This window comes from Protomyctophum bolini, assembly GCF_963924005.1.
Source record: "Protomyctophum bolini genome assembly, chromosome: 23".
NCBI lineage: Eukaryota > Metazoa > Chordata > Actinopteri > Myctophiformes > Myctophidae > Protomyctophum > Protomyctophum bolini.
In genome coordinates this window covers 1934948-1959410 of record NC_137884.1, presented here as the reverse complement: position 1 = coordinate 1959410, position 24463 = coordinate 1934948, and the positions used below count along the sequence as shown (strand labels likewise).

At 44.1% G+C, this 24463-nt stretch overlaps 1 protein-coding gene across 1 annotated transcript; it reads left to right on the top strand.

Annotated features, from left to right (window-relative positions):
* The first annotated feature begins 8075 nt into the window (after positions 1-8075).
* Positions 8076-20247, top strand: btg1 (B-cell translocation gene 1, anti-proliferative). The gene is made up of 2 exons (XM_080757273.1): positions 8076-8709; positions 14792-20247. The coding sequence occupies exons 1-2, from the start codon at positions 8565-8567 to the stop codon at positions 15175-15177; spliced, it is 531 nt and encodes a 176-aa protein (XP_080613399.1). The 5' UTR covers positions 8076-8564; the 3' UTR covers positions 15178-20247.
* The last annotated feature ends 4216 nt before the right edge of the window (positions 20248-24463 follow it).

The window sequence follows — 24463 nt, the reverse complement described above, 5'->3', positions numbered from 1 at the left end:
ACACGCGCGCACACGCACGCGCACACACACACACACACACACACACACACACACACACACACACACACACACACACACACACACACACACACACACACACACACACACACACACACACACACACACACACACACACACACACACACAGAGAGAGAGAGAGAGAGAGAGAGAGAGAGAGAGAGGGGTTGCCTTAAACTTAAATGCTCCTGAAACCTTTTGTGATAATCAGTGATATCTCAGGTGAGGGTTTTCGCTTATCTCTTAAAACAGTTAAGGCAGCAGGTAGGCTATATGGGACCGCAGTGACTCATGTTCCCCTTTTATTGTCAAAAGAATGCGGGATTATTATCTATCAGACTGTGGGAGCGGTCTGGCAAATTAAAACCTGAACTCAAATCATGTGTTTATACCAGTAAGCAAACAAAATGAAATGTATGTGCAACCTGAGTAAAGGTAGTAGGCCTACTTTAATACTATTATGGGAAAGAACGTATTGTGACTTAGTGTGGTGGTTTTTGTAAACAATGTTGTATACCGGTATAGTTCATTGACAGCGTCGCACAAGTAAATGTTGATTTCTGTCTTAACATTTATTTATTGATTTATTGTGTTTACCTATAGTGTACATAACATGCCCCAAACAGGTACGCCAGGTTGAATGGTGTTAAGTCTGTCTGTGGCTTTTATACATTCTTCAGCAATGAAATCTAAATAATAACTCAATAGAATCCATTGAATTAATTATCCATCCATCCATCCATCCATCCATCCATTCATTCATTCGTTCATTCATTCCCAAAAGGTTACGGTTTAGGACGGTTCCGTCTGAAAGTGACGTTGATGCTTATAAGTGCGTGTGCCTTGGGCGCGGCGGCGTCTACTGGGTTAATCACCTTTCAGAAAAACAAGCGAAGGAAACTCTCCGCACCCTTTTGATGCCCGGGACAGCATGCAGGAAGAGGCTCTACTGGGCAAACCACAAACTTTCCATGACTCTCATTCGCTCTCTCTGCCTCTCTCTCTCTCTCTCTCTCTCTCTCTCTCTCTGTGGTGATTCTGACTGCAGGCTGCCTGTAAGGTTCTGGTTGTGGTTCTGTGCACTCTGTGGCTTAATTGGCCTCTCTCTCTCTCTCTCTTTCTCTCTCTCTCACACTCACTCACTCACTCACTCACACTCTGCTCTCTCTCTCTCTCTCTATTTTTATGAAGCATAAATTGCTGTATTTTGCATGCAAAGACACATGCTGTTGAAAAATCGATAGGAAGATAATCAATATAGCTGCAGCCCTATAATTCCATTGACTGTATAGCTTTGGATAGTTTTTCACCCAGAAATGATTAATGTATTTATGAGCAGCCCTATGGCTGAGTGCACGGTGGAGCTGAGGCCATCTGGGAACGGGAAGGTCGCAGGTTCGACCCCTATATCTCACCCAGTCAGTCTAAGTTTACCATATTCCATTCACGTGTCCCACAAGGCATGATTCTAGCCTACTTTATTTAACAGTTTGTAAAAAGTACAGGGGTTATACGATGATGCTGAGAAGAATCCCTGAGGGCTTCTTTCCATCGCGGTCCTGAGTGCAATTCAGCGAGACGTATAAAGACGTGCAATGCTATATACAGAAGAAATCGCCATGCTAGGAGCAGTAAAAAAATATATATTCACAGAAACACAGCGTGTGTGCTATAGACTAGAGCGTCTCTGTCTCTCCTCCACCTCCGTGTCACAATTCAAACCCCTGTATGACAATGGAGTGAATGTATCGAGTTAGACCTCTAGACCTATACTGCAGACATTGCTCTGTTTACACCGTCCCATCCCCTTTGGCCTGGCCGGCAGGGCCTCTGTTGTTGTCTGTGTCTCTTGAGTATATACCGGTATACTCCCCTGTCTATGTGTTTCCCCCCCACAGATTGATGTGTATAGGCGTCGGCCAACGTTCCCATCTTCCCCAATTATCGGTGCATTGGGAGCACCTGATGACTGCTCCCTGGAGCCCTATAAAAGGGTTGGTGGCAGCCATTCCTATTGTCCCTCCAGATGACAGCACCCTTCTGTTCCTTTGACTTTATGCCTTGATTTACACACATACATACAACACCCCACACTACACTGATCACACATCCACACTGACTTGTCTTACACATCCCACACTCTTTTGTTTGTATAAGCCTAATTTAAGTTATTATACCTTCTGTTAATACATTATTGTTAAAAGTGTTACACTGCATGCATCCTCCTCATGGCCTCACAGGCCGGGTTGTGACAACACAAAGCTGGCAATGTAAATGCATGTTTTTTTTTTCATGCTCATGAAGCTGAATTGAATTGAATTGAATTGAATTGAATTGACCGGCATGGTGGCCGTGTGCAGCCTGGGTGTTTATTTGTATACTTTTTGCACTAGACCTGGACCACGGCCCCAGACTATATGAGGCCCACGTTGAAGCCGCACCGTCCTACTGGCCAAACCTGGCACTGCAGGCCACGGCCCCATGAGAAGTGCCGTGCTAGAGACCGTCCTATCCGGGCCTGACTGTATGTATACACTGACGTTTTATGAATCACAGACACTGAATGCATTCTGAGAGAGAGGTCGGGGGGGGGGGGGGGGGGGGGGAGAGAGGGAGGTGAGGTGTGAACTTTCATGTTTGCTCCAATGCTAACTGACACATATACCGCATGTACGACAGTGTCCTGCCTTGTAAGCTCTGCAGAGCTTATATAGCCTAAGCGTCAGAGTGAGAGTGCTATATGCATTGTTAAAGCCGTGGACTCTGAATGGGTATATATTGTTGCTGTCGGGCAGAAACCTCTTAGCCTGGCTTTGGCCAGACTGATAACGTCGATTCTCTCACACTTCCTCCCTGGTATGGACTTCGTCCCATGTCAGGCAGCTTGAAAAGTGGGCGGAAGTATAGTTTCCTTGACGGACAGACTCATAGCCAATGAGCACAACACAACACCGGCATCACAGTGTGCTATATAGTCTGCTCCACATTCATGCCTTTTCCCGCTATAGTGTTTACTATATGTTCTTTTTTTAAGACTTGCTATCGAGTATCTGAAGTAGCTGCACTTTCCGTTCTGTGTAGCTGTAGCTGCTGTGTGTAACTTTTAAACTTGTGGCGTCGAGAGTGGCCATTGTTGTTTTGAAAGTATACCGCGGAATCATGTATTACATCACCATTATGCACATGGACCAATCAGAGGCCGCTTTTCACCGTTGTACGTAACAGACAGCAGTCACTGATTGGCCCCCGATCATTTTCTGATTTCTCCAGCTTCCATAATTATACTCTCAGCAGCCGTGATGGTGCCGGACGCTGCTAGGCGGGGTTTGGGGGTTGAATCAGTGTGGCATATATGCAGGGCTTTAGAGAAAAAGAGAAAAAGTATTATACTCCCTGACACCCGACATGAACTTAAGCTCTATTAATAATAGTAATATTATAAAGTAACTCTCTGCCTACTGTATATGGGCCAAAGTCCAGAATCATACCAGGGAGGAGGCGTGAGTGAATCCACGTTGTGTGTCTGGCCAAAGCCATGCAGGCTATAACCTCCAATCTCCTTTTGTGTGATATCTTTTGTGTGCATTTTTTATTATTATATATATATTTTTTTTTTGTAAATTACCACACTTCATCATACTATACTGCATCACACAAAAGTATCAAAAGTAGCAGATCTAAAAGGCTTGAAACTGTTTTGGACAAAGACATAGGCCTATACTGTATATTTTTTCCCCAAACTCTAAAAAATAAATAAATATGAAAATAATGTGAGAACAACACCTCCAGCATTATGAGTATATTGTGAATTCTTACAACTATATGATCATACAGTGTTATATAAGCTGATTATAATGCATTAACAGTAAGACGCCCTGAGGGCGAGAAGCGAAAGGGCGAGGTCGCATACACACATCTGCCTGGGTGACAGCAGACTGCTGGGCGAGTGCTGGCGCTTTGGCATGGGGGATCAGATCAACATATGGAATGAATTCTGCACTGGACATATATAGGAGCGTGTCTTGAGTGTATACCGGGTTTGATGAGGTCAGGTGAGGTCAGATCAACATATACAGTATGTTATGAACTCTGTATTGGCCATATATGGAGCGTGTCATGGGGCGTGACGGACTGGCTGCCAGGTTTTCATAGTAAACTGCGACCTACAGTTGCAATAATAATGTTCGTAAAGCAGTATAGGATATTATATACAGTAGCAAGTGTTTATCGAAAAGAACACTTTTGAAATTGATCTGAAAATGAGTAAACAATTGTTTGTTTTTTTGTATTGAAAATGTTTGGAAAAACTTTGAATAAATTCTTTAACATAAATCTTCTCTTCTGGGGCTCCCTGCCTGTAAAAAAACCCAGTTTGGATGGATGCGTGGCCAAGTACACAAAAAGGTTTGAGAACCGCAGCTGGTCCACAAAGCAAAATGCACCACACTGTTTGTAACGAGCAGGAATGGATCTCACAGCTTTGTGACTATTCACTGTACCTGTATTGAGCAAAGTGCAGATAACACACTGCACAATGCTCGATTGTCTGAGACCATAGTGTATAGAAGTTGATGTGTCTGCCTCCCCAACACACGCACGCACACGCACGCACACACACACACACACACGCACACACTTAGTTTCTTTTCCTCTACATCAGCCTGCGGTGGAGCTGAGCTGAACAATAAAAAGCAACAATGGTCAGACTTTGGACAGGGTGTAATAAAGGGGCTTTTACACTTTGTTTACACGTATAGTGATCGCAGTGTCTCTCTCACTTGTGATGTTGCCCAATGCACATCCGGGTGGCATGCCCCCTCTCTCTACACTTTTGCATGCAGAAACATTGGCTTGGAAAATTCCCCTTTTTTTTTAACCACAACAGCAGAATAGATTTATGTTCCTTGTTCTGGCACAGAAGAACAAAAGCATGACGTGTTTTTTATGTAGCCTATATGAAGCATATTCAAAACAATGCTGCATACAGGGAAAGGCCCTAACTGGAAAATAAATTAATAAAATTAAAACAGTATATAGTCCAGTCTGCCTATATGAAACAAATTAAAAACTTTGACTGTTTTACTGCCTGTTTTATTTTATTTTATGTGTAGGCTATATTTTTTTACGTTCTGCATTGTATTGTTATATAAACATTGATTGATTGATTCATTACTTTATTAACAGTTTGCAAAATGTACTGCAGTATACGGTTATAAAACGGAAAGAAAAAAAACATCGCATAGATGCACCTGGGACGTATTGTCAGTGACGAATCCTCCTGCATTTTTTGTCAATGGGACTATACCGGCGAATGGCGGCGATGGCGAACAGGCCATAGTCGAAAAGTGGGCGGAGGAACGTCGCGCGAAAAGATGACAATAATTCATCTTTTGGGGGCGACATCGTGATAGTGGGCGATTAGGCGATAGCCAATGGAATTCAGGTGTCGCTCGCCGTTGTTCTCCCGCTGTTAAAACGCACTGTAAGGCCATCAGGGTTTCGGATCTCGCAACATCATTCATTCCCCTCACTCAGACCCAGTCATGGTGATCAAGTGCCGACTTACGTCCCAGTATACTCGATCAGTCCCATTAGGTATAGGTAAAGTCCAGGGCCACAGTCTGTTGCTCCGGAACTACTGTGCCGGGACTGGGAGGTACTGTACTGGGGCAGCGGTGGCCGAGCGGTGGCCGAAAGGTTTGCCGAGCGGTCTTGATATCGGAAGGTCGCTAGTTCGTATCCCCGGACCGGCACGTTAAAATTACCACCGCTGAAGTGCTCTTGGACAAGGCATTGAACCCCTACCATGAAATGTTCTATATGAGCAGGGCCTGGCTGTAAACAAGTTCTTGAGCTTAGTCCAGTTACCCTGGGGTAAACAACATAGTACCTTTCCTTTACCTTTCCTTTACTGTGTGCGGGAGGATCGCATCACTCTGGCGCGTGAGAGGACTGTGGGTTGACTCCTGTCCGGGCCCGTCCTATACGTCTCATCAGGTCCATCCCTGCTCTCACCAGGTCCAGGACCATGTGCATTGAACCAGACTCCCAGCACCAGGCACTTCATTCAGGAGTGGTGGATTCTTGAGCCGCAATGGTTCCGCAGGCTAAAAAAAATAAAAAGATGCTAAAAGTACAACAACCCATATTTTCCTTACATGTCCCCTTCTGGACCAAAGTTTCACAAAAAATAGAACAAATATTTGGGAGAGATGTGAGCCTATAGAAAAACATAATATACTGCTGGGAGCACAACCCAAACGTTTACAAAGTGAGGATCTATATATCTTTTTTGGATTCTCAGAATGACAGCTCTAAAACAATTGAAATAACCAGAAGCTGGAAAAGTGTGGAACTATATACCCAGGGTGGATAGGTGGCTGGACAACGTGGAAGAAATGTATGTGATTAGATAGCATTTGAAACAGACTTATAGCATGTTATATAGACAGCACTAGAATTGCATTGTATATAGTCATAGCACGCCATAGTACATATGTATAGCATAGTAGTATATATGTAAAGTTTATACGTATAAATTTCATTATATAGATATTCCACTGTTACTTTCTTAGCTTACGCATGTTTCATGATGAATGTTTTTATGTGATGTATTCCCATGCTTTTGTTCTTGCTTAATGTAAGTCGCTCTGGATTAAGAGCGTCTGCTAAATGCCTAAATTGTAAAATTGTAAATTGTGATGGCGAAGGTGACCTATATAAAATCAATGGAAAGGGAAAGTTATTTGAAAAAATGGACTCTCTATCTTTTAAGTAAATAAGTAACATACTTTTCCTGTTTTTTTTGTTGTTGTTGTTTTTTGTTGTTTTTCAGTATTCAGTAATAAAAACAAAGGAGAAATAAAATGGAAGAACTATACAAACATCACAAAACAAAGCCAAACTGAGCCTACCCCACCCCCCTCCATTCATTTTCTTATTTCTATATTATATCATTATAATATATATAATTATAATTATAATATAATATTTTTATTTTTATTTTCTATATTATAGTATATTTTTGGTATATTTTGTATTAAATGTACCTTACCCCTATAGGTCTACAGATAAATTAATGAAATGGAAGTTTTTAGTTTAACACGGGCCTATACCCTATAATTCATCACAACATATAAATACAAACACAGTAGCAAGAACTAGGCGCAATAGCCTACAAGCATATAGACTATACATGTACAGAAAACACCGGGGGTCATTTCTGGTGCAATTAAGCTAGGACCATGTTATAATGATATAGGCCGCTATATTATATTGCAAGCATATAATGTTGCAAATAATGCATGTAATGGAATATGGCCATACCCATATCTGCACCCAGCCCTGCCTTGTGCATAATCACACCTCGGTTCAATATGGGTGCATTAGACATCATCTCACTAATGAATGTCATTGCCTTTGTCTGTGCCCTTATCCATCTTGACTTAATTGTATAGGCTATTGATTGATTGAAGTATGTATTAACAGATTGGTATAGGCCTATACATTTCAAGCACAACTCAATACAAAACTGTTAACTGACACCATAAAGGCATTACACTTGCCAATGCTTACAATAGGGTCCACCATGTTCAATTTATCATAACATTTAGATACGTTGTAGGCTACAAATAGGCTACGCTACACTATAACCATACACTATACACACAACTAAGCTATAACCCTGAGAGTGCAGCAAATGTTATTTGTCACATCAGTTATTATTATTTTTTTACTGTGTTTTGTTGTTGTATATTGTGCCCGATATTAAAAGGGTTAATTTCACGCTTCGTGCGTGCGTGCGTGTATGTGTGTGTGTGTGTGTGTGTGTGCGCGCGCGCGCGCCCCTCACGTGGTGTGTTTATTTTCGGAGGGCTGCGGCGTGACGCGCACTAGTATAGTCCACACCTCCAACATTATTATTATGGGCCCGTCCAGGCCCGTGCGCCGCGCCGATTGGCGCGTCTTTGTTGCTGTACGACACTGGCCCCGTGTCGGCGCGGTGGGGGCCGTATAAAGGCCACGGCGAGCCTCCGTCTCGCTCACTCTGTCTGGCGGTTGGAGGAGGATCGTCGTGGGAAAATAACAAAAAAAAGGAAGGGACGGTGGCTTGAAAAGCTGGGCTGGCACCGTCACCCAACCCCCTTGTATGTATCTATCTGTTTACCAACAACCCCCACAACAGGCGTCAACCTATATACACTGTATTTTAGCCCATACTAGGCCTATATACACCGTCCTGGCACGCACACAACGTCAATTTACTCTCCGAAAACCCCACAACCCCTACCTCGACATAACATAAATGCCAAGCATAGGCTCCGCCACCACCACCACCAGAGACAAACCACCGCCACAAGACGAAGAAGAGGCGACCGACGACGACGACGCTCACCATCATCGCCGCTGCTGCGCGAAAGTGGAGAGGGAAACGAACTGCCGTATAACGTCGGACATCAGCGTCAGATCAACGCCGCCACCGCGCACTACTATAGGGAAAGAAGCGCACGGATAGCCTCATCGTGGCTGCTCTACTCTCCACCTCAATGCATACCCTTTGTGCTCGGGGAACCATGAAGCCAGAGATCACGGCCGCCGTCGGGTTTCTGTCGAGGTTCCTGCGGATAAAAGGACACGTAAACGACCGGCAGCTTCAGACGTTTAGCCAAAGCTTACAGGACATTCTGTCAGGTAAGATGGGGGGGGGGAAATGGGACATTCATGAATTATGTTAATTTGATCTATTTGTTATTGCCTAGGCTATACTATACTGTTTACAGTGCCACTGTCTCAACTGTAGCCTGTTCCCTTGGTGAAGGATTAAGGAGCTGCTCTTTGTTCTCTCACAGAAGTCATCCGCGCTCCAAAGCGCGCAACACCACCGCGCATTTTCCGAGAGATGCGCGGTTGATTCATAGATTTGTTTTTTAATTCACATTATGTAGAATGGGTATATAGGCCGGCCTATACACTTCAAACGAAAGCACACGTCAAAAAAAAAACTGCTACGAGATTAAAACCAGAAAAAGCACGAAAGACTTGTTTACATCATGGGGTCCTCCATTTTCAATTCATCAGGACGTTCGTTCCATCTATTTGTCGTCGTGTGTTCGTAGGCTATATTATAGGCTACTAGGCGTCGAGTTAAATCGTGTGAACGGCCGTTTTTCTGTTCCCTTTGATATACCAGGACTAGAAATGGCTGCTGTATTTGTTCAAACAAGGAAGTGCGCTGATGATGTGCACCATTTGCTCGATAAAGCTCTTTAGAATGACTCCTCTGCTGAACGGTGTGGGTGGTTGTAGCACGTATAAAGGACCACTTTGTATTATTTGTAAATAGGCAAATATATAGCACATCAACACAAATTGGTCTACACTTTTCTTTACCTAAAAAAAAAGATACATGAAAATAGGCCCCTACACAAATTAGACTTTTGTTTTTGAATAATGTTTTTGGTTGATGGGGGGGGGGGTGAACATTAAAATGACGACGGAGAACTTCATTAATCGTGCGTGTTTGTTTGTAAACAAGCAAAGTTGGGGAGTCTGTCTGTCTGTCTGTGTGTGTGTGTGTGTGTGTGTGTGTGTGTGAGCAAAATGGCCCCCAGCCTCCAGTCTGTCAGTGGATGGTGGGGGATGGGACTTGGGGGCGGTCCGCTAACCAGACGGGAGGGGGGTGTTGGTCAACGTCATCTGATGGGGGGGGGAGAATAAAAGTTGTGCAGAAGATTAACAAAGAACGCCCCCCCCCCCTCCCCCATTTTGTGTCCATAAACAAAATTATACATCTTTTTTTTTTTTACCCTGTAGGAGCCTGGAAATAAACTGGGTCAACGTCAACCCCAGGGTTTTTTTTTTTTGTCCATCTGAACTCCGCTTTCAATTGTCTGTTGTGTGAACATGATGAAAAGCTGCTGGAGGGTTAAGGGGGTCGGAATTAACTGACCCGATTCTTTCAATAGTTGCATAACGATAAGTTATAGCAAAGCTTTCTTTCTTCCTGTTTGTCTGCAGACGTCTTAGTGGTTAGTGGAGCTTTAGCAGTGGCCTATCTAGAACATATAATTATAACAGCATGATAAACTTGAGCGATATGGCATGCAGAGACATAGTTACACAAAGGGCTTTATATACAACTGAAAATCTAATCAAACAACAGCACAAAAGCGTGAGCATAAAGTGCAGTGTGGAAAAAGAAAATAGGCTATTAGGACCAACAATTAATTGGCAACATCAGAATTATGGAAAGGCCCTTCATTGACAGGCATTCAAAGGCTATAATCGATGTATATAAAAACAAAGTGCAGTAGGAAATACGACCGCTGGAGAATACAACAAAAGTCACTCTATAGGCCTTTTCGCTGTCTAAAAGCGTCTCCCAAGAGCCATGGAAAATCCCCAGTCACTCGTCGGACAGAGACATTCTTCACCATCGATCATTGTGGTCCCCCCCTCGCCACAATTTGTTGGAGCCTTTTGTCATTTGCTCACCCAAAACTATGCCTAGTATTCACAATAGCTCTGTGTGAGCCTAAATAAACAAACCTATGTTAAACTCTTTATGTTGAGATTGAGACTTCAGTCTGTTTATTCTTCCACCCCCCCCCCCCCCCTGTCTTCCAGTGCCCTGCTTCTAAAGAATATAGGCCTATAGCTGAGCGGAGCTGTTGTTCCCAGCTGCTCAATTCTAGAACCACGGTTCACAACATTTTCTGGATTATAGGGGCCCGGCCGTGCACTTCCCGAAGATCTCAAAAGCGTTTGCGTGGTCAGATGGGACCACTTATGGGTGGGCCACGGGCATTTTCAATTATTTTGATTATCACTTTAATGGGTTGTGTTTCGGCTTGGATCTATGGACGATACTTTAAGGCTCTATTTATTTTTCTTAGTTGACACTTTAAAATAACAGTGTTATAATATCAATAAAATCATTTGTGTTCTGCCAATATTATCTGTGTGGTCCCAGTTTACAATGTCCTCACGGCCCAGAGGTGGGGAATTCCCTGCTCTTATATGGTTATGGTCATGGACATGGACATGGTTATGCGTATTTATGGCTCATACCAGAGGTATTAAGACCATCCATATATTCTATACTGTTCTCTTTCATGGCTGCCAAGCCCCCTCCATTAGCAGGGCTGTATACACAGCCGCGCTGCGATAAGACACAGGGTATATAGTGCACATGTATGCTTATTATAGATAGATAATTATTATAGATAGATACTTTGGGCTTGTTTATTTCTGTAATGTTGCACGTCGTTAGCCTATAGTCGCTTTCTTTTTGGTCTTGTTTTTTTCATAGACCTCCTGGCTGCTTATTTCTCTCACAAAATCTGGAAGCGGTGCAGAGGAGGGGAGGGGGAAGGGGGGGGGGGTGGGTTCCGTCTCACAAAGCTGTGGTGCAGGTGGCCTCCGGCCTCAGCGCTGTGGCCTACTTCACTTACCATGTTTTTCATTAAGCCAAGGCAGCACTATACACCTCGAGGTATTACCGTGAATGGAAATTCAATATGTGTGTGTGTGTGTGTGTGGGGTGGGGGGGGGGGGGGGGGGCTTTTGAGACAAAATGGATGTTAATGTTTCCCTGAGTGGGTGAGCTCGGTAAAAGAAAAGACGCCACGAGAAACGAGAGGAGCGTTCATCTTAAATCATCTCCTCATTAAAGGTATTTGCTCTATAAGACTACACTACAAAAAATTTAAGGGGGGAATAACATTTCTACAAGATAACAATTAGCCACATTCTTTTGCTTTCCACGCCTGAATGAGTATTGCGGAATATAAACACTGCTTCCTTTCTCTTTTTTTTTTTACCTCTAAAATGCCTCTGACATACCATAGCAGTGATATCACTCTGATTCACTGTTTTCATTGCAGTAGCAAAGCGCCAGTCAGAAAAATAGGACACTGTCTCTTTAAGGGGAGGGGCACCTCTATCCCAGATGGTTGGCTGGGGCTTGGTGTTGTTGTTCTGCCAGCAATCAGTGTTGCCATGTCTGCCTATTATAAGCTACTACATGGGACTTGTTTTTCTTCAAATATTGGTAGTTGTGGGTTGCTTTCTTTGTTGTTGTTGGACTTGTTTTTAAAGTGTAGTTGCTTATTGCTTCCTAATGTTGTTTAAAACAGTGGTTCTCAAATGTTTTAAAGGACCACTTTTCAACTTATCTTCGTAAAATTTGTCCTCTCACTAATGTTCATGATAAAATACCACAATTTATTTTCCTACTCAGTCTGTGTCTCATAGGAGGGCTGTGGGCAGTTCGAAACCCGTCCACCAGTGACATCATTGTTAGGTCGATTATTTTAAAACAAGATTAAAAAAAGATATGTATATTGAGATTTGTATTATGGTGAGAACGATGACTTCCATTATGTGAACTGGTTTCTGAACTGCCCTCGGTTATGTATCCTATGAGACACAGACTGAGCAGAAAAAAAGTCGTGCTCTTGAGTCTTTTATCATGAACATTAGTGAGGACCAATTATATGAAGCTAGGTTGAAAAGTGGTGAAGTGGTCCTTTAATGTCAAGGACATCCGAAAATATTTAGTTCCTGGGATCCCCATACAAGATTTGTTTGTTAAATAAACATACCACTTTTTATTTTATTTTTAATAGCAGAGCTTGTAGATCGGCTATAAAAGCTGCTGCTGATGTGGCCTACAGTACAGTCGCTTTGTTTTTTTATTTAAAACCGGGTTGCTTGTTTCTCTCGCAAAAATCAACTACTGGCAACACTGCCAGTAATGGAAGACTGTGTGACCCAGAGGAGTGATTGTGCAATTCAGTGACCCTCCCTTTGTCACGTAGACCCAGGACCCTGCTGACAGACTGTTTATGGCGCTATCCGCTACACAATGGCTGTTTTACGGCCCCATTTCAACAGATGTAGACTAATTGTTTATTTATATTTTTAAATAAGTTAATACATTTTTAACGATATAATATTTCTGCACATTAATTCAAGTTCATGTGTTATTTGGCATTATTGTTATGGCCACGATAATGGGTGTGTAAATCACTTTTCTGACGGTGTATGGCAGATTAATAATGAAGTAGGTTATGTCTGTCTCACACACACTCTCACACACACACACACACACACACACACACACACACACACACACACACACACACACACACACACACACACACGATCACCTTCAGACAGAATATCATTTAAATAATTGAATTATGCTTCCGCCTTTTCACCTGATTGACAAGGTAAAATTTATATTACATACAACTGGTTTTAGTTGGCACTTGGCAGCATAACACGTTTTTGTTGAAATTATGCATATTTCAGTTATTAGTGGGCAATCATGTCATTATAAAAGCAGTACCCAATAGTACCCTCAAGGTAGGTATATACATTATCACTACAGGCTGTGCGATATAATCACAACCTCTCGTGTTGTTAGGATACAGCAAAAGCATATGAAACGGAATGTTAACCCACGTAAAAATAAAATAAAATGTCAGAAGAGATATTTTACTACACCCGACTCCTGTGTACCGATTTGTAACGCAAACGTTACTTGATTGTCTTTCTCTTGTGTAACCACAATGTGAATTATTAGACTGTAGTGTGCTGTTCATTTGAGTCATGTAACGATCCTAAGTTTGTTCATTGGTTTTCTTACATACATAGGTATGAGATGAATTGAACTAGGTGGACTCTCTTGTAAACGAGTGTAATGCTTTATTGGGTCATCCACTCACAGTTAACAGTCTTTGTATTGAGTTGTGCTTGAAATGTACTGTAATTCTGCGAACTGTTAATACATATTTCAATCAATCAATACAAATCGGTAGCTCTTATCTATATTTATATTGCGTACGAAAAATGGTGTTGACCGTTATTGTTATTATTTATTTAAGCCTGATTTACTCAACGATATCCAGCATAATGTGTGTCTAAACAGTATACACCTGTGGCCTTGTGTCAGCACTAAGTCTGTCTGACTGATTATCTGTAGCTCGCCCTTTGATCCCTGGGCTGAAAGCTGCTTTGCAGTGACTGACTGCCCTGGCCCTGCAGATCCCATCTGCACCCTGGGGCCAACGTGTAGAACGTCCACAGTCCACCTGGCCCTTTAGCAGTGTTTCCCAAACAATGGGCCAGGACCCAGTTTTGTCACATTGTTCTGGGTATTTTTGCGAGTAAATATCCTCGCCCCCCCCCCCCCCCCCATGTCCTACAATTTGTTTTCATTATTATTTCAATGTTTTTTGTTTAATTATTTTTAAAGTATACAGGTCAGAGTTTAGGATGGTTATGTATAGGAGACATATGCAAACATCCTGCACCAGGTAAAATAGTGCTTCTCAAACCGTGACTATGCTCTTATCTGTCAATGATTACAGTTGTGTAAACCAATTATTGATTTTGTAGTGCTCAAGACAGAATTTCCCAATGATTAAATCACTTTATGAATAAGAAGTGATTTTTTTCACAAAAGCTTGCCTCCTCTCGAGATACGCACGCCCCAGGGCCAAATGAGTTGTCTACCTTTCTATGTCTATGGCTACTATAGTATGTCGCAGGGACGTACCCCCGATCCACCCCTTGAAGCGGAGTTCCAAGCATTACATGGGGTCCTATTTTTTATAGTCTTTGGTACGACCCGGGCCGGGGGATTGAACACCGTCCTCCCAATCTCAGGGCGGACACTCTAACCACAAGGCCACTGAGCCAGGTCACTGAATAACCTCGGGGCTAACATATTCTCTTCTCTTGTGTTTTCCGTGTCTCCCCGCAGAGCAATACAAGCACCACTGGTTCCCCGACAGGCCTTGCAAGGGCTCGGGCTACCGCTGCATCCGCATCAACCACAAGATGGACCCCCTCATAGGCCAGGCGGGCCAGCGCATCGGCCTGACCATCCAGCAGCTCTACTCGCTGCTGCCCAGCGAGCTGACACTCTGGGTGGACCCCTTCGAGGTGTCCTACCGCATCGGCGAGGACGGCTCCATCTGCGTCCTCTACGAGTCCCAGCCCGTGGTGGTGGCGCAGGCCGCCATGCCAGTGGCCGCCGGCGGCGGGGCCTCGGGGAGCGGCGCGTCGGTCAGCTGCAAGGAGGAGATGATGGGGCTGGGACGGACCAGTCCCTCCAAAGCCTACAACATGATGACTGTGTCCAGCTAAAGAGGGGAGGGGGAAAACCCCTCCCTCCCTCCCTCCCGGCCTCGCTCTCTCCATTCAGGGTCTCACTGTCGGTTCGGTCGGGTCCTTTCGACCGGGGAAGCAGGACGAGCCTTTTTAAAAAGCTAAAACAAGAAAGAAAGAAAGAAAGAAAAAATAAATGAAAATACGAAGAGAAAAAAAAAATAATCTTTTAACGAAACCAGAAAAAAACAAAAAGAAGCAGAGGATGTGGCCTAATCGTCCAGGTGATGGAAACCTTGTAGGTTTGATATTCCCCCCCCCCCCCCCCCCCCCTCCCCCGCCATCCCAGGCCCCCCCACCCACCCACCCTCGTCATGGTCTGTTCTGTCGTGTCATTGGATCTACCGGGACGCCCTCCATTTTCTCAGGAGAGGCCGTGTGGAACTGGAACCGCTAGGGCAGCTAAACCAACCAACCAACCAACCAACCAACCAACCAGGAGCCCAGCAGCAACCCAACCCCCACCACCCCCTCCCGGAGACTGGCTCCGCCCCCCCCACACACACACCCCCTGACTGTAAACAACATGGTGACTGGCTCCCATCGTCACGCCGAACGGAGGAGGTGGGGTTCTCCAGCATCGCTCGTCAACGCCGAGGTCGACATTGACTTTGCACTTTTAAATCTTGTGGTTATACTATGGGTACCATGTCTTCACCGACGCCACAGTCGCAAAACAACAGCAAGCGCGCAGAAACATTCTTAAATCGTAACGGAAAGCTCTTGTCAGGAATTATTATACCCGATGAATTTCAGTATCCAGACGTGTTTTTTCTTGTTTCTTCATTTGGTGTGTTTTCCTATGTGTATAACGGGAGGATGATGAGGTTCAGACCGTTGCCTTTCCATTTGGTCAGCCCAAAGGCAAACGCGATGCCAAATTAGAGCCTTTTTTTTCCCTTTTCTTATTTTGGACCACGGGGCACTTGTTTATTTTTTCTCTTTATCCTGTGGGCTGTCGTCGGCACAAAGGTTTTCTGTCTCCGCCTCTGTTCCTCCTCCCTGACACACAGCATCGGGAAATTCACCCACCCCACCCCACCCCACCCCCTCACACACATACACACACACACACACACACACACACACACACACACACACACACACACACACACACGCCTGTACAGTATTGGCTCTTTGCGACTACAAGAACTGAAGGAAACCGTGTGTGTGCCATACGTATTTCACAGGTCCTTATATAGAAGGTTCTTGGGTTTTATACCCTTCGTGGTCGAAACAGAGCCATATATCGTCTCTGTCAGGGCAGACACCTCCATATCCATATTTAAATAGATCTACAAGCTTTTTTTGTTTTTTAAATACCTTTTTGAACCTGAATCCTGCGTATGGTAACAGTTTTGGGACATGTGAGGTTTCCACCCCGACAGAGGCGATGTGTAAGTGCACATGGGAGGGTTGCTGTGACGCCTGCTGCCTATGGATACTGGCGTGTCACACTTCCCTGCCTGCCCGCCCCCCACCCACCGCCCTCCCACCCACACACACACACACACACACACACACGTATGTGTAGCTTTCCAGAGAGGAGGCTCCGGGGGGGGGGGGGGGGGCTTCGCGTCCCCTCTCCCCTCCTTTTTGCTTAAATGAATGTTGATGAAATTCACAATCAAGTTCTCATGTCGTTACGTTGGCCCCAACCCTCCTCCTCCTCCTCCTCCTCCATTGCCTTTTTATTCCCTGCATTACCAAAATTTCAAAGTGTAGCATAACAGGGACGGGCCCTGTTTACTTAGATGTGGGCCTGTCCCTTTTTTTTGTTTTTGTTTGTCTCATTGGCCCCCCCCCCCCCGTCATAAATGACTTTGAAAGCACTTTGACGTTGCGATTGTGTGGGACGTATAACTCAGAGAAAGGAAAATCGCCTGCATTCCATCCAAATCGAATGTCATCTCTTCTTCAACACGCTGTGCCCCCCCCCCCCCCCCCCCCCCCCTGCTCCCTCCCTCCCCCCATTTGTAGCCCTTATGTTCCTACTGACACTTCCTGTGTTGGGGGTCTTGTTTAATCTGTCTATTAAGTTGGGGCGGGGGGGGGGGGAGACGTTTTCGAAACGATATTTACACTGTATTTGTGAACATTTCAGAGCCGTTTTGTTTGTATAGGGGTGACATTGGTTGGTCGTGTTTCCTTTAGGCAAGTTTCTGTCCGTTCGCGACGTGGCACTGTTCTCCAAAAAGCCCAGACAGGAAGCAAAGCTAAAGCTGCTCCCCTCCCTCCCATCCATCTCTCCTCTCCTCTCCCCTCCCCAAACGTTTGGATTTTGGTCCTGGTGGAAAAGGCTATAGTATACGAAAGCTCTGGAGTGTGTGATGATGAGTGCGTGATGAATGTGTGTGTGCGCGCGCGTGTGCATGTGCATGCGCGCGCGAGAGCGTATAAGGAAGGGTCTGCAGGACAGTTCAGTGACCAGCAGCTCCACTCAGAAGTCTGTTTATGGTTTAGTTCAACCCCAGCATCCTGGATGGGGGGCAGAGACTGTAGGACGGAGGGATACCTTTGTCCTATATGCGTTGCCGGGGGGAGGAGGTGCATTGTGTTGTAGAACCCGGGCTGTCCTAAATCTATGAGCCATCCTCAATTCTCAGACCAGGGTTATTATGTGAACCACCCCCTCCCCATCCAGCCTGGCAGCTCGCCAGCTAGCCACCACCTCTTTTAAAGGATGCACAGGTAGAAATAAAATGTGACATATCATCTTCTTTGATCTCTGTGATCACCCCCCCTGAAGGGAGTCGTCGGTTCATACGGATAAGGGAGGGATAGAGGATGAGGGGGCGCGACGGTGTGTATAAGAGCGGGTGCGGGGGGAGGGGGGGCTGGGCAAAGGGCCGGACTCTCGTCCAGGGCAGCTAAAATCCCTTCAGCCCCGCGCCCCTCTGACCCCACCCGCCTCTCCAAAAAACCCAATCCAAACTCAACAACCCTCCCCCCTTCCTTCCTTCCTCCCGACTGGAATCACCTCAAACCCTCCCCCCTCCGTTCTATATAGGTGACGGACAGAAACCAGCACACGCCTATCTGAGCGTGCTCAAGCTGCACTTAACGGGGTGGGGGGGGGGGGGGGGGGGGGGGGGGTGGGGAAGGAATCTGAGAATGGCGAGGGAGGGTACGAGGCTGTTTTTCCTTTTCTTTCTATTTTTTCTTTTTTTTTAAACTTTGATCGTCTCACTGAAACCGGCGGTGCGGTGGAAATACTGAGCTTGAGTAGCAAACAACTTGTTTACAATACACGTGAGGTCTGCTCGATCCCTGCTGCCTTCTTGCTCCTCCTGGGTAAAAAAAACCCTGTCTGTCACACAGCCATCATCAGCACCACCACCACCAACAGACCCACTGCTGGTGTCTAATCTCCCTTAAGCCCAAGAGGATCATGGGTAACACACACACACACACACACAGCTATAGCCAATGACGCACTGCAATCTGCTTTCTAGCTGATGCTCCCTTCAGCAATCTTTGAAAAGCAGTGATTTCATGTTGACCAGATGGACAGCGGCCTGTCGGCTGGACTGTCCAGAGAGCTTTGGCGGCTTGTCACGTTTCGACCACTTAAGCCCTCCGCACTTCGGCATAATGACAAACAGTGGGGGAAATGGCGTGATCTATACAGGCTTGCGGCGCTCCTCAAATGCGACGCGATGTGATCTTGCACTTCGGGCTATTTTTCGTGGGGGGGGGGGGGGGGGAGGGAGGGGGGGGGGGGGAGTGTTCATGTCCCATGAATCGGGCAATGCCAGGTTGAAAGTGGTTATAAAGCCATGCCGCTCCACTGTAGATGTTATTGTTTCATGCCACACAAGGCGTTACGAGATTGTCCTGTACTTGGGGGACGTGAGGCAGTTGATTTGTCTCGCTGTTCTCTAAATGTTGTTCTCATCGTAGCCCCCCCCCCCCCCCCCCCCACCATGCTCTACCATCCTCTCGTTAAGGGGATCGTTTAGTCTGGAGACCCGACGCCCTATTCTAACCAGACCTCGTTTTGTAGACCTATAGAAAGAAAACGAATGGAAACGAGAAAAGAAACCCCCAAATCCCTTTGAAGCCCTTCTCAACACCCAAACTCCAGCAATGGTAACTCCAGCAATGTTTTTTTTCCTCTTTTTTCCAAGACAACAGTAATATTGAATCTCTCAATGACATCCATTCAGTTTGTGTGCACATATACCGTAGGTTTCCGAAATGTCGTGAGAGCGCTTTGAATATAGTCAGAGAGGTAAGATAGCACATAAAATGCACTAAATATGTCAAGTTGAAGTCGTGTGACATTTTCGAGACGCGAGGGGTCTCTTCCTGGAATGTATTGCCAAACTCAGGCCTCGGACATTCAATAAATACTCTTATGGAAAGGTTTTGCATGTTGAGACATGAAATGGGAAGGGAATAGTTGTTTTTTTCTGTTGTCAATCTTTGTCATCGCTGAGTTGAATTATTGCCACTTTCACATTTGGGGTGTTTTACATATTGTAGAATGTATTGTAACTGTAAAACAAAATGGTAGAGTACATAACATTACACATGGGAAGTGCCAATAATTGATATCTTGAGGTGTTATAGCTTGTGTATTCCTTTTGTATTTCATCTTTTAACACTGATAACATTTTTTTTTCCGTAAGTGAAGCCATTTTGTTGGTGGGAGTGTTGGCAAGGACCAAAGTTGTTTTGGTAAAAAAAAAAAAAAAAAAAAGAAGAAGAAAAAATATCAGTTTCCATGATCTGTACTTATAGACTTATCCTTTGTTTTTTTGTTTTTTTTTATTTACGTACAAAACCAGAAAACAAAAAATAAACAAAAAAATCTCTCTGAGCTTACCCAAGAAGAAAAGCTGTCTATTACTATCATGTGATCTCATGTCAGTACACCTTTTATTGTTTTCATTTTTTCTTTTCTTTGGGTAATGTTGTGATGAACTGCTGTAAATTTGTACAGTTCATGTAAATTGATTGTTGCGGAAGTTGTACAGATTTCTATATTTTGGAAGAAAAGTTTTTTTTTCTCTGTAATAAAAGATTTCCTATCTTGGCATCGTATTCCCTGTGCGCGGAGTCATTCTTTACGTTACGAAAATTAAAAAAAAACACACATTATAATGTATGTCCCTACAACAACAAAATGTGAAAATACCTACCATACCATATCTACAGAATGTTTGATAATTTTCTCTTATAACATATCCGTGCATTAAAGTTCTCAGTCTGATTTCAGTCACAGAAGCACGCTCTCAATTAATCTGCAACACACTGAGAGCTATAGCACAGCAGCAATTTTAGATCAGAGCATTGTAAGGGGTCAAACTCACTTCATGTTCAGCAGCGTCTTCCATAAAATATCATTATAGTCTCGTATGGGCAATTTCATATCAAAAGCAAAGCCTCGATCTGATTTCTATACATTGTCGGCGTCATGTAGAACAGCAGGAAGCGTTGCAAAAACATCATAATTGTAACGTTATTGTTCAGGACGGCTCCTTTTCATACCGACATCCAGGTAGAAAGTTGGTTTCAGGGTCGGTCGGGTCATAAGGCTGGTTTTTGAAAGAAGGGTTCACAGCTGTTCGTTATGTAGACCTATCTGCTCATAGGAGCCAGAGGGGAATTTGACCTCTGTGCTCTCATCCCGGGCAGACAGAATGAGCTCTCTGTGCCAAGAGCAAAGCGGATTGCATCAAGTCAGCGTTTTTTCTCTCTCTCTCTGTCTCTGTCTCTCTCTGTCTCTCTCTCATGCTCCCCCCCCGTCCCCCCAGGACGTATGACAGCAAAAAATAAAATACAAATAAAAAAGGGATTTGAGGTTAAGATATTTCACATTACATTTTTCTTTTTTTAGCGGATTCTAACCCAGTTACACAGACATTATGGAAGAATGCTTTCCATTAAGAGGAACCTTTTCGGAGCAATGAGCATATAGCCTACATGATTTTATCTTCAAAAAAGGACAGCAGATATATCCTTCGGGCCATGTAATGCAGTTATTGCTGACTTATTATGTTATATAATGGCTTTGAAGTTTTCGTTTGTTTGTATAATTATTGTCCATTTTCAGTCTCGTTTGTTATAGTTTCCAGAGTGGGTTTGCTTGCTTATACGTTTGTTTTTTAATTGTTTCAAAGTATTTAGTTTGAATTTTAACGGGGTGTGTGTTAGGGGCATTACAGTACAAGCACACCACATCATGCCTCCTCCTCAATGTTCAATTGACAGACTAAAACTAAAGATATCTTTTGTAAACGTTCAATTTCAGTTAAGATTTGTATAGCAATTTTCAAAAATATCGTTTTCTTATTTGTATTTCAGTTAGCTAGTTAACATTCGCTCCCCAGACCTAGTTTTAGTTTCGTTTTAGTTAACTAATATAACCATGATCTTATCTACGACATGGCGGCAGACGCTTTGGGGGCGTGAAATGCAGTTATAGGCCTGATTGTGTAGCACAGAACAGTCTGGAACACAACTCACAGAGCATGGATCTGTCGGGTTAAAGGGTGAACATCTCATAATATACTGAACCACTTCAAGTTTAAACCCATTGAAATGCCTTCTAAATCAGTAGTTCTCAAACCATTCCATGCAAAGGACTCCCAAAAATAATATCGCATATTTGGCCCCATCTGCAAGGCTTTGTGCCAGAGAGAACAAAGATTCAAGATTCAATAAGATTCAAATATAGCAGATGCACAAGCTTGCGGCGCGGCACGAACTTGCTAAGAACTTGTAGATGCTATTTTTGAGAACCATAATACGTACTGTTCTAAATCCTATAGTTTTTTTCCGGAGAATCTCAAGTCGCTATATAGGCCTATAGCTAAAGTCTAAGATGCTTGCCTGGTTTCAAATGGGTTAAACTCTATATATGTAGTTTACCAGGGTCCCTCAGGGCTCCATACTGGGACTGCTCCTCTTCCCCCTAATCCCGATACACCAAACACCTCTTTGTCATTATGTTCTTTATTATTATTATAATTATATATATTTGTTATTGACTTCTTCATTGACATATTTGCAAAAAGATGCGCATACAATAGTCAAAACATGCGCATGCAATTGTGGCCTGCTCTTTTTCTTTTCTTGTCATCTTTTTTTTTCACTTCCAATTTCACTCGTTTATCCTGTATGATGATTTCTCTCCTGATTGGATAAAATTGGTATCCCAAGCCTGCCTGCTTGCTGATCCTGTGTCTATATAGGTGAGACATGACCTTTGACACAATCTAAATGGAAGAGCAGGAAGACACAAATAAAACCGCACCAATGGGCTCTATGCGCACATGCCATTTTCGAAAGAACTTGGTCCACTATTCCCCACTTCCTATACAGGTGTTACCGATGATACTAATGAAGGCTAGCTGTTCCATTCTGGTCAAACAGAGTCCGGGTGCTGCTATTGTGCATGTTGGCTCACTGCCACTGGGAACACTCTGCTACACCAGTGGATTCTACACTGTAGAACCCAGCACTTAAGGACACATACTGTCGATTCTACAGTATGTGTCCTTAAGTGCTGCAGGTTCCAAATGGGTCTGTATAATTCTGACAGTGTGCAAGTTGGGTCAACTGGTTCCATTTGTATACTCTGAGTTATGGGGCTCCTTGAAATCGAAAAGTTCGAAAACCACTGTACACCGCCTTAATTATAACACCGGTAACACCTGTGAAGGAAGGAGGGACCTGAAATTAGGAAGTTATTATGTGTGCATAGAGCCCATTATATTATATGAACATACTCTACCATATACAGATTGGCCAACATCACATGATATTCTTTAGGGAAAAAAAGTTACTATAGTGCCGCTTTAAACTCACATGTTCACCAGAAATATCTCTTGGACTCCCTTTAACAAATTCAAGAGCTCTAATGTTGTTCCCTTCAAAGACTAGTCACCCTGCCACTATAGTTACCAGCTGCAGATCCTATAGTATGTTCACCTGGTGCCCTTGTCCTGACCCTATTCATTCTCATGGCCGTCTCCGCCGTCTGACCAAGCAGATAAGACAGATGGTGTCGTGAGGTGAGGATCTTGTGCACAAAGACAGCAGGTGGGGTCACCGTGACGTACAACACAAGCTCTGCTCCCTCTGCACAAACCGGCTGACTCCGCAAAAAGAGTTTGGATTAAGACCGCAATCCTTTGCAGCACTGTGTGTGTGTGTGTGTGTGTGTGTGTGTGTGTGTTTGTGTGTGTGAATCCCCCAGGGTTGCCTAGCAGCAGCAGCAGGGCCATGCAGACAAGAAGGACATTTTGGCTTTGTTTCGACAGATGGACAAAAGGAGGAACAGGAGCTGGTTTTAGCAGGATGCCAAGGGGTGTAGTGTGTGTGCTCGCGCACACACACTACACGCACGTGCACGGGTGTGTGTGCGTGTGTGTGGTGTTGGGGTTGGGGGGCTTTAGCTCTTCAAACACTGGCTGGGGTTAGGTCTCTATTAGAGGCCGAAAATGTTTATCTAGCCAAGGCAGGAATTTCACTTTCTGCTTTCCGTTTACACAACATATATAATAATAAGGAAATATATATACTGCAGATGGCGACAGCAAGTCAAATAAAATATAGGTTTGTGTCAACTATATGAATTGTGTACATTTGCATTGATACTCCAGGGTTAATCTTATAGTTAAGCACAGCACAACAACACAACATTAACTATAGTCTGGTTAACCACACTAATAATAATGCATATACGATTTATATAGCACTTTTCAAGATACTCAACGTTGCTTTATAGGACAAATAGAATAAAAACAACTTTATTATCGGAAAATAAACTAGTTAAAATGTTAGGACATTATACTCTAGTCTAGAGGTTCACCAAACCGACTGATATGCCCTGACTGAGTCCTTGTCCCTTTTATGTCCATATATGGAGATCCCTGAACCAATGTAGGATATACAGTGCATTCCCCCCCAAAAAATGCTGAATTTCAGCACATTGGGACGAGTATCGACAGGCCGAGCTCCTATATACAGTACACGTTGCAAGAACGCCGCCGGCCATATGCTATTAATATGTCCCACTTCAGAGCATTCCACAGCGGTGCGGAGGAAGCTATACATTGCTCTGGAAGGCAGCTATAGCGTTCAAGATTCACAGGGTGTGTCTGGCTGAGAGAGGCCCCGCTGTGGTTTGTTATGCATGAAAATATCATCCCATGGGGGGATAAGTGAATGAACGCCAGCCAAAAGCAATAAAGACATTGGCGTTCACCACCAGCAGTACAGGCTATAGTCGGGAGTCGTCGGACGGACAGGA

Bases quoted from the DNA above. Each gene is read 5' to 3' on its own strand.
- btg1 (XM_080757273.1), top strand. From the start codon at position 8,565: ATGCATACCCTTTGTGCTCGGGGAACCATGAAGCCAGAGATCACGGCC. The intron at 8,710-14,791 runs GTAAGATGGGGG...GTCTCCCCGCAG, and splicing joins CTTACAGGACATTCTGTCAG to AGCAATACAAGCACCACTGG.